The sequence below is a fragment of the Bombus flavifrons genome, chromosome 7, assembly GCF_040668555.2.
Source record: "Bombus flavifrons isolate JBK064 chromosome 7, iyBomFlav1_principal, whole genome shotgun sequence".
Taxonomy (NCBI): domain Eukaryota; kingdom Metazoa; phylum Arthropoda; class Insecta; order Hymenoptera; family Apidae; genus Bombus; species Bombus flavifrons.
Window position 1 is genome coordinate 7,252,796 of NC_138448.1, and position 15,402 is coordinate 7,268,197.

The 15,402-nt window shown below is 44.5% G+C and overlaps 1 protein-coding gene across 1 annotated transcript in view; it reads left to right on the plus strand.

Moving 5' to 3' along the window:
- LOC138181950 (protein pangolin, isoforms A/H/I/S) overlaps positions 1-15,402 on the plus strand; it is a 281,070-nt gene that overhangs the window by 35,873 nt on the left and 229,795 nt on the right. The window contains exon 3 of the mRNA XM_069117355.1: positions 382-485. Within this exon, the coding sequence (XP_068973456.1) occupies positions 382-485 (104 nt within the window). The remainder of the gene's footprint in view (positions 1-381; positions 486-15,402) is intronic.

The window sequence follows — 15,402 nt, forward strand, 5'->3', positions numbered from 1 at the left end:
CGTTATCATATTACAGATAAAAATGAGGCGAAATATACAATCCGAGCAATTAACATTTTGTTTTATTTTTGTCAAAATTAAATCGAAAATAGCGAAAATAGTTGCTTGCGTAGGCTGTTTGAAAATCAGGTCTTCGGATCTAAGGTTCGAACGAATGAATTCGCAAGATAAAAGAAAATGAAAACGAATGAATATTTAAAGATCAAGCGCTCGAAATATTTTTTCTCCGAAACTAGTAGTTGGAAGGAAAAAGTCAACCTTCGAAGGATTAAGAATAATTCTGGTCAACGAATGCACGTTCGAGATCTGTTTCTTGATAATTCTTAATAATATTCAAGCTGTCTTGCTCACCTGTTGTTTTTCTCTTGATTTGTGAAACAGGTAAGGTGGATCCGACGCCACATACCTCGTCGTTCAACATGGGCTACCTCGTCTCGCCGTACCCCTACCCCAATGGCGCCGGAGGACCCATTCCTGTGTCTATGGTGAGTGTTCATCATTTTATTGTTTCTCGTATCGTTTTACCTGTTGGAGAAAAGAGCTCAAGGACAAAGTGTCGGTCCGTACAAGACACGACCGCAATTTCGAAACACCTGACTTTCCCTATACGATACCTTCGGGAATTATTCGATAGTTTACATGTCCAATAATTTCGTCCGTGACGATTAAAATCGACGAATGTGAACGTTTCGATGAAACAAAACGTAAATACAAATATGAAAGTTGCACAGCATCGCCGTTAAGAAATTACAAATATGTCGTATAGCGTTGCTCTTCCGCATCGGACTTAATGGCTTCGTGGATTATTTTCTTGGATCAGAAAACGGACGTTTTCAAGGCAATTAAAGATTTTAATCGCGAAGAACTCGAACGCGTCGCCGGTCTCGGTTCGTCAGACAGTCGAAGTTCGAAGCGTTCTCCGTGCCCTTTGAGAATCATGATTCCCGTATTGATTTATGGCGGCCACAAATTGGATTCACGATTTATTTACGAGCGAACGTTCGCGCGTCTGCTCGGTCCCGATGATAAAGTGCCGCCTGGAAACGGCGCTTAGGATTGTTTCTCTTTCCGCGACGTCTTTAAAACGATTAATCGTAACCAAACGGGAGAACATTCTGGTGACTTCTTTTTACGCTCCAGAGAAACTCGCGGCGCGGTTCAATGCGCGCGTTCTCCATTAGTTTATCTCTGCTCTCGGAGAGGAAAGAGCCGCGTTAGTGCCGCAAATATCTAAGGGAAAGTAAAAGGGTATCGCATCGTGTCAGCCGCGCGCAATTAGTTGCATTAGCGATTACGCGAATGGAATTCGTTCCGCGTTAAAATCGTGTGTGCGTCAACTGTGTTTTGCGTACAGTGGCGTCGAGAGCTATTCGCTCGGAAAGATTTTTCTTCCGTGAGCGAGGATTTCAGGAATTTTAACGAATATTGAATTATAAGCAACGCGACGGATTACCGAGAACCAACTTTGATTTTTACCAACTTGAGTGTGTGCGCGTTATTTGACGAATCTGAATGTTTTTGTTATGCCATACAGAAAGACTAGGATACATTTTACTTGATTAGAGTGATTTAGTTTGTATCGAGATGCAAGTTTACAATTGAAGATTTCAGAATGAAAGCTACTTATCGTCTATTTATTGAATCCTGTTATTTACTGATTGAAAGAGAATATTTGAATACGATTGCGATTGAAAAGTGAAACTCTATTGGTTTTATGGGTATAACGCTTTTAGATAACAGACAATACGATAAACTATATAGGATGTAACTTCTAAAGTAAACGGCATTTTATAAAAGGTCAACGTAGTAAAACATCCTAAAGAAAGTGGTATAATATATACTTACTCTCGAATTGAAATACAGATATAACTTTCAAGATATATGATTAATTAATTAATCCACGTGACAAGCGGAAATTTATTACGCGTTTCTTCCACAGTCTTTAAATTTAATACGATTCGGTAATGTTTACATATTCTTGAAGGATTATTCAAATTATCGTCTCATTCGATAACAGAAACTTTCCAATAATAATATGATAATATTCAAATAGAAAATTTCTATGTAACGATAGAAGAAAAGTAAGGAAATCCACGAGGACGAAGATTTTTGCACGCCATTGTAGGAGCTTTCGTCACTTTGTACTTGGCTCGGTTTATCGGACACGGGAAATCGGTCGTGCTCGAGAGAACTTGTTTCGCGAATGATTTACATCGAAAGTACGTGACAATAGCGATTTAACGAGGATCGGCGTGAAATCGGAAAAGGGGGAAACGAGACACGCTATAGGTGTGCCACACGGATGTCGACGCTCGTTGTCGGGGACGGGTTAAAAAAGCCGGCTAAAATCGAGAGAGCCTGCCCTCTCCACCCCCTTGTCCTCTTCCCGTGAACCGTCGAGATGAATGAAATTTGCAGATTCACGTGTACACGCGTGCGAATAGCATTGTTGCGCCGAGTGGATTCGCGGGTCCGTTTGCGTTTATCTCTGCGTGTGTATGTATACGCGAGTGTATACGAGTGCAGCGGCGTGCTTGGACAGACGGCTAATTTGACTGCGGTGAAGCATGGCGTCGCTAAATAGTGGGCAAAATTGGGCCGATTCGGTGTTAAAGAGAGCGTGCCGCGTTCAGCATCGTTGATCCCATATTCCTCTGTGTCCCCCGATCCCTTTCTCTCTTTCTCGTTCTATATAACGTGGTTCTAAATTCGTGATACAACCGAAACCAGGTACAATCACGACACGATGGATAAAAACGTTGAAGACTTTGTATTTGAGATAATCACTATTCTGTACTTCTCAGTTTACGGAGTTGATCGATATGACTACCAAAAGGCTCGTATAATTGTTATTTCGTTCTAAAATTTCCGCAAACAATTTTCACAATTTTGCATACACTACGAGTTACTGATTTGTGCACGATATTTTAATCGATTGTCTTTATTCGTTGATCCCAACAATTTGGATCTATTATGACGTTCTTTACAAGGTCAACAGGCATCTTAATACTTACGAACGAAGGACGATCCTATACCGAATCTTTCTATCTCACGTGCTTCGAGCTGTTGCGTTTGCTCGCGAAACCAGTAGTAGTACAGGATCCTCCGCGAACCCGTTCTTCCTCCTCGTCGATTCTTCACGGTCGATGAAGCACCGCCGCCGCGAGACGGACATTAATTTTCCGCGATTCGCCTCGTATCGATCATGCTTAACGTCGACGGTCGTCGGGAACGGGTGACGAAGTGATGGTGGTAATGGTTCTTCTACGTTCAGACTCGAATACGTCCCCTTTTTCTCTCTTCTCCTTTTTCGGCGAAGAAGTATGCTTGTTAATGCGTGACGTATGGATCCTAACAATGTGCGTTTCTTTTTTTTTAATTTTATTTTTACACCACGGTTGTAACGCGAAGAGAAAGATAAGATAAGCTAATGAAATCTGGAAACCTACAGGCGTCAGACATCAGCCAACTAGACCAGTCATCGCCCGCCAGAGTACAGAGTACTTAAGTACTTAAGACGGTGCTGATATCGTTCCACATTTCTAGCGGAGTCTAGTTGCCCCGGATAATTACCACAGAAACTCGTTCGTGCATCGTATTCCGTAAACGTGGCGCTCAATGCACTTCCCGTGAATTTTCTAATGGAATCACGCCCGTCTACGGACCGGCGATCAACCGTAAATAAAATTAGACCGAGTCGATGCGATAAAGGGTTGCGTGACGTAGCCAAGAACTTCGGAGAGTGCCTATTGAGCTCTCTTCAACTGGTCGGGACTTGATGAACCACCGGCCTACCCAGCGATGGTCAGCAACGCTTCCGACTCGAAGTCGGTGCGCACACAACCCAACCGTCCATCTTTTTCTCTTATTACGTCTGTCCTTCTTCTTCCTTACTGGATATCCCTACCAGAGCCAAGCACCCAGTCTGGTTTCTCTTTCCCTTTCACCGTCCTGCTCGCACCCTTGGCCCGTACCTTGTCTCGGATTTACCTACCTCGGGCACTCATCTTCTACCATGTCATTATGTCGTTATTTCCGACAACGAGCGTGTCTCGACGAACCCTCGTACGCTTACCTCCAACAAAAATGGGCGCGAAAGCAGTTTCGCCCGAAATCCGACTGCAAACACGCGGCTCGTGAATGAATCGCTGTCGCGGTCGATCTTTCGGAACAGGAGCCACGGGACCGTGGACAATCTGTCAATGGACGCTCCCAGTCTGATTATTTCCCTCTGTTTTTCTTCCTTTTTTTTCTCTTCTCTCGGTTTTTTTTTTAATGTATATGTATATGTACAGACTATAGACGTATAGAGAACGTACGATGCTATGGAAGAGACGGTCGGGTAGCTGCCTCTTGGCTCGCTGACTGGTTCTATTGTTCTACCACCACTTGGTCATTAGTTTCTTTAGTCGTAATCGTCGGAAGCGCAGCGATATGCTGTTTCGAATAATTGACCGGAAACCGGGCGCTAGCGATTTCTTTCAGCAAGTGGATGGATATTTGTCTAAGTGCTTAGCAGCGTGATTTATTGAAAAATCGTAAATATTTGTCTGCTGTAATCGTGGTTTACGATCAGTGGCATATGCAGTATATTATATTTTGATTTTATGTTATGGATAGAAGTATTTGTTATCGTTGCGTCGAATTTGTTGTTTTCCGATTACCTATGGACGGTTTAATCGATATAACGAGCATCCGCATTAACCTATTAAGGACCAAATTTTTGTTTAACTCACTGGTCAAACGAATTGATAGCTTTATCGAATCACAATCAAACTTTATATACATAGAAAATAAAAACGATACCAATTGGTTTCGAAGAAATTTATTGAGCTCTTTTCAGCTACACTTTCAAATCTGACTCGTAACAAGTTCTATCTTTTTTTTTTCTATCAAATTATCTTGACAAACCAACTTACTTTATCGTAACACTGGAAACTACAGCGATAACCAATAACATACATACTATTTCACAATTTGATCCTTGATTGGTTTATCCCTGGAACACCCTGTATATACGGTTGATCGAATCCAGAGAACGAACGAGTTACTCCGCTTCATTCCACGATTCTCATTCTATTTTCGTCCCGGTTGGTGCGACAGTTTTAAACCACCGGAGGCCGGAATGAGAAATTCTGGTCTCGTAAAAAACGTTCGGTTTCCCAAGGTGTTCGTGAGCCGATTAGAAAACGCGTTAACGACACGATGCCAACGATTTAGAACGCATTTCCTAAGGAATGTTGGGACATGCGCTATCTCGAAGCCCACGTGCGCCGCCAGCGTCACGAGATCAAACCGTTCCCGAGGGACTATCAAGTAGCTGGTTTGTGTTCGGGGTTTGCAGGTGCGATCTTCTGCTGATTAAGCACCGCGGTGGCGACAATTTGCTAAACAACGCGTGTTCCGTGAGCGGCGCTCTTTGCGGAATACAAAGTGCCTTGGCAACGCCTTTGAGAGGTGGCACCAACCGGGGCTTTCGTGGCCGGGGCTTTCACGATAAAAGGCCGCGCGTAAAATGGCAATTAGGTGACCAGGAATCCGCTGGCAGATTCTTAGGAAGTCGCGTGCAAATTGGACTGCATTCTTTTACCGTGAGCATTTTTTACGCTCTTGTTCTCCTTCTACTTCTCACGCCCTGAATAGTTTCATAATCCGCGCATTGGGTTATGTTCGACCTTCCTCGAGTTGTTATCAGGGTCGTTTGCTTCCCTTTTGGATTGAAATTTTTCCTTAGTGATTTATAGGGAAAATTTGCCTTTATTGAGATTCAAAGTTAGAATTTTTGTTTCTTTTTATTGGACGTTTCGCTGTCGTGTTTGTGTTTCGAATTTTGAATATTTTAAAAATATAGCGCTTCTAAAGTTATAGCGTGATGATTGTTCGTAAGATTGATCGTGAAATTCTTCAATGAAACACCGTGAGATTGACGAACCGTTTGATCATTTATTCCGTGTATTGTATACAAGTGTTCATCTCACGTAGCAACAGCAAACCAATGACCACAAGAAATTCGTACCTCCTTTCGAAATTAACAAACTGTATTTGTAAAGTACAGCCATTTATTCAAAATATACTACAGGTACGCTCATGTTGTAAAGAGTCATAGCCTAAGTAGTCTGTATAAGATTCTAAATTGATAGAGCACTTCTTACAAAAGAATACTTTAACCGTCGCAACACATTAGTTCCAGCTTGCAATACGATCGTTATTCCAGGATGACGCGAGTATCTGGAAAATGCATCGAAACATGCGAAATTCCTATCGTTCCCGGAAGGAAGGCAGGCGTTAGCGAGTGAAACGTTGTTCAGCGGGTTGTCGAGGCCTTTTTGCGGGGGATTCTTTGACGCGATGATCGCGGCCGGAATAAAAACACGGGCCTGAAACGATCGATAGGCGGCGGCGGATGGATCGCGCGTTGTCGCGAGGGCCGCGTTCGCCATTAGCGCGGTAACATTCCGGAACCTTGGCTGTCTGTTGCTTCGAACTAGGCGACATCGACTAATGCTAGGGAAGTGTGGTCCGCCACCGTTTCGTCGTTCCTTTGTCGCGACGCCTAGAATTCGTGCAGCCGTTGAAAAACAACGGTCGTGAAAGAGAGAAAACGTGAAACTGTCGTGTGTTGGTAGAGAAAGAAGCGTCGTGTGGTAGCAGAGGCACAGGGACGAAACGAACGCGAAAGAGAGGTAAAAAAAAAGACGGAACGAGAGAAAAAAAGAAATCCACGGCAGAGAAAGAAGGCTAAAATACGTAAGAGAGAGAGAGAAAGAATATACGCGTACGCGCACGGAAACGCGCAAACGTCCCACCAATTAAAAAGAACTCGATTCGACGGGGTTGCTGAAAATAACGGGCGTATCGGAGTGCAGTTTCGCGAGAGAAAGGGTGAGAGAGAGATACGAGGAGGAAGGGCGCGTGAGAAGGAAGGACGGAAGGAAGGGAAACGTGCAGGGCAACGGGTGACGGAGATAGAGAACGAGAGAGGACACACAGAAGGGCTCTACGTTGCGTGGAGAACTACGGAACATGACGACCTGCTCTGTGGGGGGGTTGAAACTGGCGCGCGGGGGTCGCGAAGGGAGCGTAGGTTTGGGGTCGGTGGATGCACGTGAAATCCAAAACCCTTATATTAAAACACAGCCCAGCCAACCAGCCATGGCGCGCTTAATTCAAAACAATATAATGGACGCAGCAACATAGCTGTTGTTGCTTCCCTCTTGCTCTCTCTTTCTCTCTCTGTCTCTTCTTTTCCTTACCCCCATTTTTCACCGGTTTCTGGTATACATACGCGTATAGTGTACTGTATTTAATGAAAGAAGAGGTTCCAGGTTTAATTCGAAGTTTGGGAATGTAACTGTAAAAGATTTTATAAGTCAGATTAGTTACGGCAGATTTACGAGCTTTTTGTGAGTTAGAAAAAGAGTTCGTTGCTATATAACATGATCCAGATTCTAAGTAGGGAGATGACAAGACGATGAGGGTAAAATTGGCCAATTTTGTATAGAGACTTTTCCAGGCAGCGATAATTCCAACAAGCTTCACAAAATGAAACAATTGACAGAATTCTCGTTAAAATTGGAGGCAATACTCATGTTCTATTAGCAGCATGCACATAAAGCGTGTACAGACGTTGAAAATAGCGAAGCGGCGCTGTTTCCATGCCTCAGTGTCTAGCTCTCTGGTAAGCTTCCTCTCTGGTCCCGTTGTCAAGCGTTGTTCTGGTTCCTTAACCAAGCCCGGAGACCGACGCGTCGCTACGACGTCCGACGACGAGGAAGCAGACGACTACGACGACGATGGTGACGATGGTGACGATGGTTTTGTCGTGGAACTGGGCTTTGTCTGTCCGCTCCGGCGGAAGACCAGCGGCATTGTTCTCATTGTTTCGAGACACGAGCGGCATAGAGAAGGACGCGAAGGGGTGTGAGAGGGCTCGCTGGTACGCACTATGCACGAGCAAAGATGCCCGCGTGATACATGCCTATCCCGCGTTTAGTACTTCATCGTGCCCTTCTCGCACCGTGAGCACCGTCCTCCTTGCTAATTGTTTGCCAATCAGTCCAGCGAGTCTAGCTCGTGGGAAGAGAGTCCGCTGGCTTTTCTTCGCCATATTGGGCAGCATGTTTTCTGCTCCGGAATCGACTATGCCATTCTCGAGCCTAGAGAGAGGGAGAGAGGAACTTCCCTTCAAAGAGAAGAACCCATTGCATTATATCCGTGAGCTTCGTGGCTGCTCGAGATTTCCTCTGGAAATAAGCGAACTCTCTATCCTAGTGGTGTACCGTCTTCCCCATTGGTCACGGTCCTGCGATTTAGATCCAGTCGAACGGTGCACGGTCTATATCTTGATCTGTGAAATTACGTTTCCCCTTTGTCCGGCTTTTTCCGCGTTTTTCTCCTCTATCCCTCCGTTCTTGGATCTCCAGCTTTTATTCGATAGGTAATAGGGTTGCCTGGAGTAGTACTTCCTAGCGGCATTCAATTCGTGGGAAGAGTTTTTCTCTTTTTCCATCTGTTTTTCTTCCTCTCTCTCTTTCTCTTTCTCTCTATCCCCCTTCTCTCTTCGCCGAAGGAATTTTCTTTTTTCATCTCTGACAGGATCTTTGTCAGATGGAATTCCTGGACAGCAAAGAGACTAGCGAACAGACACCTCGTGAACCTAGCATTCACGTGTCGATTCATTTTTACACCGAGCTATATATTCTCTTTATGTTGAGAATGCGCGACCTTGACCAACAGCTTCCGACCAGAGACCCGTACGAGTCCCTCTTTCACTCGTCACAACCAGAAACGAGGCAATTCTCTTCCTTGATTAGACAGTGAATAGCGAGGATGACGAAGCTCGCGTGCTTCTAGAAACAGAAAATTCATCGTTCAGACATTCTTTATAGTATCTCGTCATGCTGGTCGATTGGATTTTCGAGGGGCCATTAAATTCCACCGAGTACATCGGGCTCAGGAATTTCGAGTTCCGTTCGTGATCTCGTTATTCGTAAACTCGTCGTAAATAAAGGAGGAGAAGCAAGAAGAAAACAAAAAGAAAAAGAAGAATTGTGAAGAATTCTAGAGTCTGGCCGAAGGTCGTCATCTTTTGAATTGTGGTTCCATCGACGATGATGGAGCACGAGATAGAAAACAGACCCTCCCCCGATATCCTACGACCGCAAATTTTACCTGGTGCGAAGGCGCCATTAGTTTCGGTGTTCGTGGTTAAGTACTTTTGTGTTTAAGTACCTGACCGACCTTCTCCGCCGTTCCTCCTCTGTTATACGGGGGCACAGAGAGAAACTCCCGGGGATTGTCCTTTTTCAAGGGATAATACCACATGGGCTGTTAATGCCAAGATGGCTGTGCGATACGCGACTCCATTACGTACGCTCTCTGCCCTTCTCTAGCCCCGTGTTCGTGGAACCCTGCTAATTGTTGTCCTGTCCGTTCATTTAACGTGGGAACATTTGCAAGATGCGCGGTCACAGATACGAATCACCCGCCGAAAATCGGCCCCCCGGACGCCACACCTCGAGATCGCTAAATTCTTCGAAATAAACAAATCTTTAACGCTATCTCCTCGTCTCTTCTTCACGTTTAATCTTTTCAGATATCGTCTTTTTCTTTGGAATACTTTACCCGTAAAAAGCGTGGTACACGCGAAGGACAATAAAATTCTATCGAATACTAAAATCAAACGTTTAAAAATTATTTATATGTTAATTAATAGTCATCGAAATGTAACATCAATTTAGGTTCATGTAGACTCGAAGAGAATTGACCGCAGGGTGAGAATTCATTCCACTTTAGTCAGTTGTACTAGTTGCAGACCTGAGTATGATACAATTTATTTTTAATAAAAATGAAGAGCACATACGTAAGTAACGAATTGCCAGTATGTCCAAGATACTGATAAGCTAGACTTAAGTCGTCTTCCCGGTTGACTATGCCGAGACAACTTGTTCTTGTTTAACATTCCTTACGAATCTCCTAACAACTGTTGTTTAATTTTATTTCGTTACCTCTAATCCTTCTTTATAACCTCGCTTATCTTCGTTTCATAGATTTATATATATCTTTGCCGAATTTCTAATAAATCTAACAATAATAGTTTCTATTTAGAAAAGAAGTCTCATGCATCGAAAAAGGAACAAATACATAGAGAGTTTCTGTTTCTGTCGTTTTTTAAATACAATTTCGTGCTTACGACGAAGTTTTTGGCGAGCCAGGAGTTATTTTTGCCAAGGCGGGACTCGCCGCGTTTCGTACGAATCGCGCACAGCTCGACAAATCCTCTGCCGCTCATTACGGGCAGCAATTCGACGAGCATGCGTCACCGAGAATACTCAGCCGGCAGAATTTATTTCCTTCCCGCGTTCACGTTGGACGGTCGTCCATCCTTCGCGGCAAAGAGAGAAAACCATAGAGAATTCTCTCTCTCTCTTCGTCATTTGACATAATCGGTCGAGCTGGATTTCAGGAATCTCGTTTACCCGACGATATTACGCAAGTCTTACGTGCCTCGTCGCAATCCTTCCGTCTTGGTGGCTGATCGTTCATCTAGCTGAAACGACCTGGCTATTACTTTTGAACGAGTTTCTCGATCTCTCGAGCGACGCTCCTACCGGGCCATGTGCCGTCGTTGCTCTTTGACGTGTTCTCCTTTTGACGGGCGGCAGTCGGGCGTTAGAACGCGAAGGGGATGACACGATTTGAAAGAAGAAATAAAGAGAAGGAGGAACACAGGGAAGAAAGAGAACGGAAAAAGAAAACGACGCGTCTCGTCTTGCAGAAGTTGTACGTTCTCTCTTACGATCGCCAGTATGCGAAATAACGTCCATACAGGATCGGTATCTCGAACGTGTTCGTAGAAACATAACGTCGAGCTCGTCGTTAACGTATTAATGGGTTTTGTAAATCATTGTTAGGGGCTTTTTCCTAGAGAGATGACAGAACGAATGGTAATCTACCTCGAAAAGAAATTCCTTGATTTCCTTTAAAGCTTTCCTTTTCTTCGTCGACTCGTGTTGGAATTTCGTGGATGAACGAATTCCAGGCGTCTCGCGCTTAAGCTGGTCCACTACTCGTTTTTAGTTAACACCTGAGACCTTCTCGAAGGGACGATCCTTGGTGCACGAGAAAGAGAAAAAAAAGGTCTCCCTGCGGCTCGAGGTTGCCTCCAATGACGCGGCTGTTCCTGAGGGACAAATGAGCCAGAATAAATACCCGGGGTGGGCCCCGTGAATATCGGAGAATGTCCAGAGTTAACCACCCTGAAAACGGAAGCCGAAATGTTTGCGATGGCCAAGGGAAACACGGTGTCGCGCTTCTCCAACGGGACAAAACACGATCATCCCGGTGACTTCTTTGTAAATAGCCATTCGCTATCTCTGCAAACAGATCGTTCGCGTTTTCAGCTTGTCAGCTTCTCTTCAGATCCGTTCGAAGATTACGTCCCCTTCGGAACGAGCCTCTTCAAATGATTCGCGACAATTGCGGGGGAGACCAGATCACGCGTGGCAAATTCTTCCACGAGAATGTTTCGTAAGGAGCGGCTATAGGAATGGCTTTAAACCACTCGCCGATGGCGACCGATAGACGCGCGAGACGAGTGCAACCAAAGCGATTGAAAGTTACTTGCTGTTTTAAATACACCGGAAATATCAGGGTGATCGAAATGGTCAATTTGTATTTTTTATAGAAATTTTATGGGCTTATGTATCCGTCCAATGTATTTGGAGAAAGGTTTGTTTCCTTCATCGCGTTTTAGTCTCTTTGATATCTATGTACATGTAGTGCTAATTTGGTTAAATATCATAGTAAAGTATGTATATAGTTTCGTTATCGCTGTCCATTTCAATGTGTGCCCTTATACGTTAAGAGCCACTTCTAAACAGCGAGATCAAGCGACGTGCTTGGACTTACGTTACGGTTACCTTTGAGACAATCGACGTGCATGACATGTCATTTCATCGCAAATGGTTACATCTCTCGTTCTTTTAGTATTTCTCTCTTTGTATCGTAAAAATAAACGCCACGAGCTATTCTGCTATTATTTTGAACAAACCAGGCCAAAAACGCACTCATTTTTCTTTAGAGATAAAAGCCCGTGAATAATAGCGCTGGTAACAATTCCTATCGGTTCCTTTGACCGCTATTAAAATCTTCCGAATCGCAAGATGACTCAATGTTAGACAACATCTATCACCAATGTCCCTCGCTAGTTACGAGAGAAATCGTTAGGAGAAGAAGGGTCTACCTCGGTTTTCACCAGCCAACCAGACTTCGAAAGGGTTCCTCGAGGTAGCAGAGGCTCGAAAAAAAGAAAAGAAAAAAAGGGAAAAAGAAGAAGTAGAAGAAGAAGAAGAAGTTGAAAGTCTGGCCCGATGACGCGGCAGTTTTCGATGGACAAATGAGCCAAAATAAATACCGAGGAGAATCATAAATATCGAGAAGGGTGAGAGGGCTGACCAGGATCGGGGTGAAAGGAACAGCGTCGAAGAAGATGGTGCCAGGCTTCTTCTATGTTCCTCTCTTTTTTTCTCTTCCTCTGTTTCTCCATGCCCTCGACGAATAATTAATTTATTGACCAGAGCCACGCTGTGCTTAGCCTACGATTTTCAAGCCCGCACCTCCTTGGCGCGCGCAACTGAACATTATAAAACTCGTTCCGCGGCTCCCCTCCCCTCTCCGCCCCTTCGCCAGGCTACGAGTTCATTTACATTTAATTGGGAAATCAATCTAGCGCGAGGCATCGTTACACGGAATATTTATAAGGGAGGTGGCGGCGCGGGTAATACGGGTTTCAATTTCGCGCGCTCGCCTCGTTCTTCTTCGGCCGATCTTTCCGCGCGACTTCTTTAATCTCGCGGGGACACGTTCGCGCTCTTTTGCCGTTTTCTGATTAATAATTCAACGTACGATGAAAAATTACCATGGTACACCAGAGATAGCAACGGTATACGATGCAGTGGCACACGTCTTTCCTTGTCTCTCTTATAACGCATGTGTGTACGATGGTCCTCTTCGTCTTCGTCATCGTCGTTCGTCGATCGTCGACGATGCAACGCATGCATATTAGTCGATCATGTAAAGCATCGCACACGCTATTCTCTCTCTCTCTCTCTCCTTGTACAACCCACTATATTCGTGTGTACCGGCGTGCTTCAAAGTAGCCTCGCCATTATTACTCGACTGATACGCGCGTATTATACGCAACGTTGTCACTGGCGGCGGTGGTGTTTCCCGTTTCTAAATGGAAAACAATCGTAATTCAGCAGCGCGTTCACGCCTCGTTAACGGTGACTTACCGTAGGCCCGTGTGGCACGCGAAAAACCTCTCTATACACGTTCCAGGTGAGCACCAACGTAAATAAATCGTATTGTTGCGAACTAGCGCGCGCGCACGCTGCTATAAGAGAAGGGAATCCGTGGCTCGGCCGTATGCCACCGTCTGAGAATCTGGGACAATGTCGACCGTAATTCTAGCGGCAGCTCCGACGCCGGGAATGCACTCTCGTGTGCCTTCGAGGCCTGTCCGCGCGATCCTCGCCCAACCGTATATTTATTAATCGATCGATCGACAGATCGACGGCTACCGCTTGCCGGACACGGGTTACGGACAGGATCAAGTGGGTCACGTCCGTCGTGTGGGACGCCGGCTATGGGACTTCTCAACCACGTGACACCGACTAGCGGATCGCAGATAATCCTCGCTTGACAGCTGTGTACGTTCGTTGATGCCAGTCTGTAATAATAGTAATAGTAATGTGGCTATCTTTATTATATCATATGCGGACACGACGTGAGTTGGCAGCGATTGACTGTTGCTAAAAATTCCTGCCTTTTCTGAGGTGTAATTTTGAGATTTAGGTGTTTTGGATGTGACGTGTTTTTGCAGTTTTGTCGTGATAATGGAGAGGAATTAGGTATGCTTAATTATAATTGACATAGGACAAATGCATTTTGTGGCAAGATATAGATGTAACAATTATGAACAAAGGATTCGAAGAAAAACTGTGTGATGACCCAATGATCTTATATCGGTTATATGTTATTAGAACAGAAAAATAGAAAAACTTTATTATATACAATTACTCTTATCAAATCTTACTTGTGTAAATTGATGTCGAATCATCGAGGAAAGCTTCCTCAGCTAAGGTACACCAGAGTTATCAGTCGATTGTCACGTGGGAGTAAATTGAAATTAATATCTACATAGAGATTCTCCTAGATGGTGTTAGGAGGTGCGTGATCATGGAAGATGCTGGCAGGTGGTGGACGGGCAGGTAAGAAAATTTACACCTTGCCGTCGACTTTTGTTTTAACAGAAAATTCAATTTGCCTTGGCGTTACATCGAAGAAACGTTCGAAACGCTCGAAACCCACGGGGAGAGAGGCAAACCTGTTTACAGAAGTTGGTACCACCCGCAGATCGAAACTGCCGTTCGTGATTTAAAGCCAATAACGAAGCGTGAACCGCGAACAAATTGAACTGCAGGCGTCTCTGTGGAATTTTTTCGGCTTTCGTAGCTCCTCGCTCCTCGTAGAGAGAGGCGATGATCGTCGTGCCCGTGGTCGAGGTTGAACGAACCTGAATCACGGAATCCTCGTGTCGTGTCTTTGTTAACGATCAATCTGACTCGTCGAACGGGAACGAGTCTTGAAAAAAAGCAAGATAAATGAATCGTTTCGAAATAAGAATCGAAGAAAGCAGAAATGAAAGGAAAAACGATGATCCGGCGATTGGACACGGTTGCACGTAACCGAGCAACAGAACTTGACTCTGTTTCGCAGAGAATGGGAATCCTTTAATCGAAGTACAAGAACGATCTGCCTCGCCCTTTCTGCTTCTTATTTCTCCACGTGGTTATTTTAAGCTCCTTACCGCAGGAAGTTTATAGCGTAGCGCACGGTTTTGGGCACGAAGAGGCGGTTCCACTTCTCCCTTTGAAAAGACACGAACGGAGTGAGCGTTCTTCAAATAGAAGACACACGTCGTTCGCGAGAATCGTAATCGGTCCCGTTCGAACTTTTCTATTTTGGACCATTCACTGTTCGCTGGCTTCTACAATTTTGCAACTTTTGTCATCGTGACATTTCTAAATATAGTAGAATTCCATTTATCTCAACTCGTTGGCCGAACAAACAGTTCACACAATTGGCATTCGTGTGACAGGAATTCATCGGTTTCTCTCACCATTCTTCGCCTTACATTCACGCTATGCAATTAGCTCTAAAATACCCAACGATACCTGATATCTTCTTTTGCAAATCCCCAAGAAACAGAAGGTTACGCGAAATTCCCAAGAACTGTCCTTTTAATCAAAAAACAAACAGAATTCTTGAAACACGAAGGGGCACCTGTGTAGCCTGAAATTGCAGCCATCGAAAAGATCTTTCGAAGTACGCTTCATC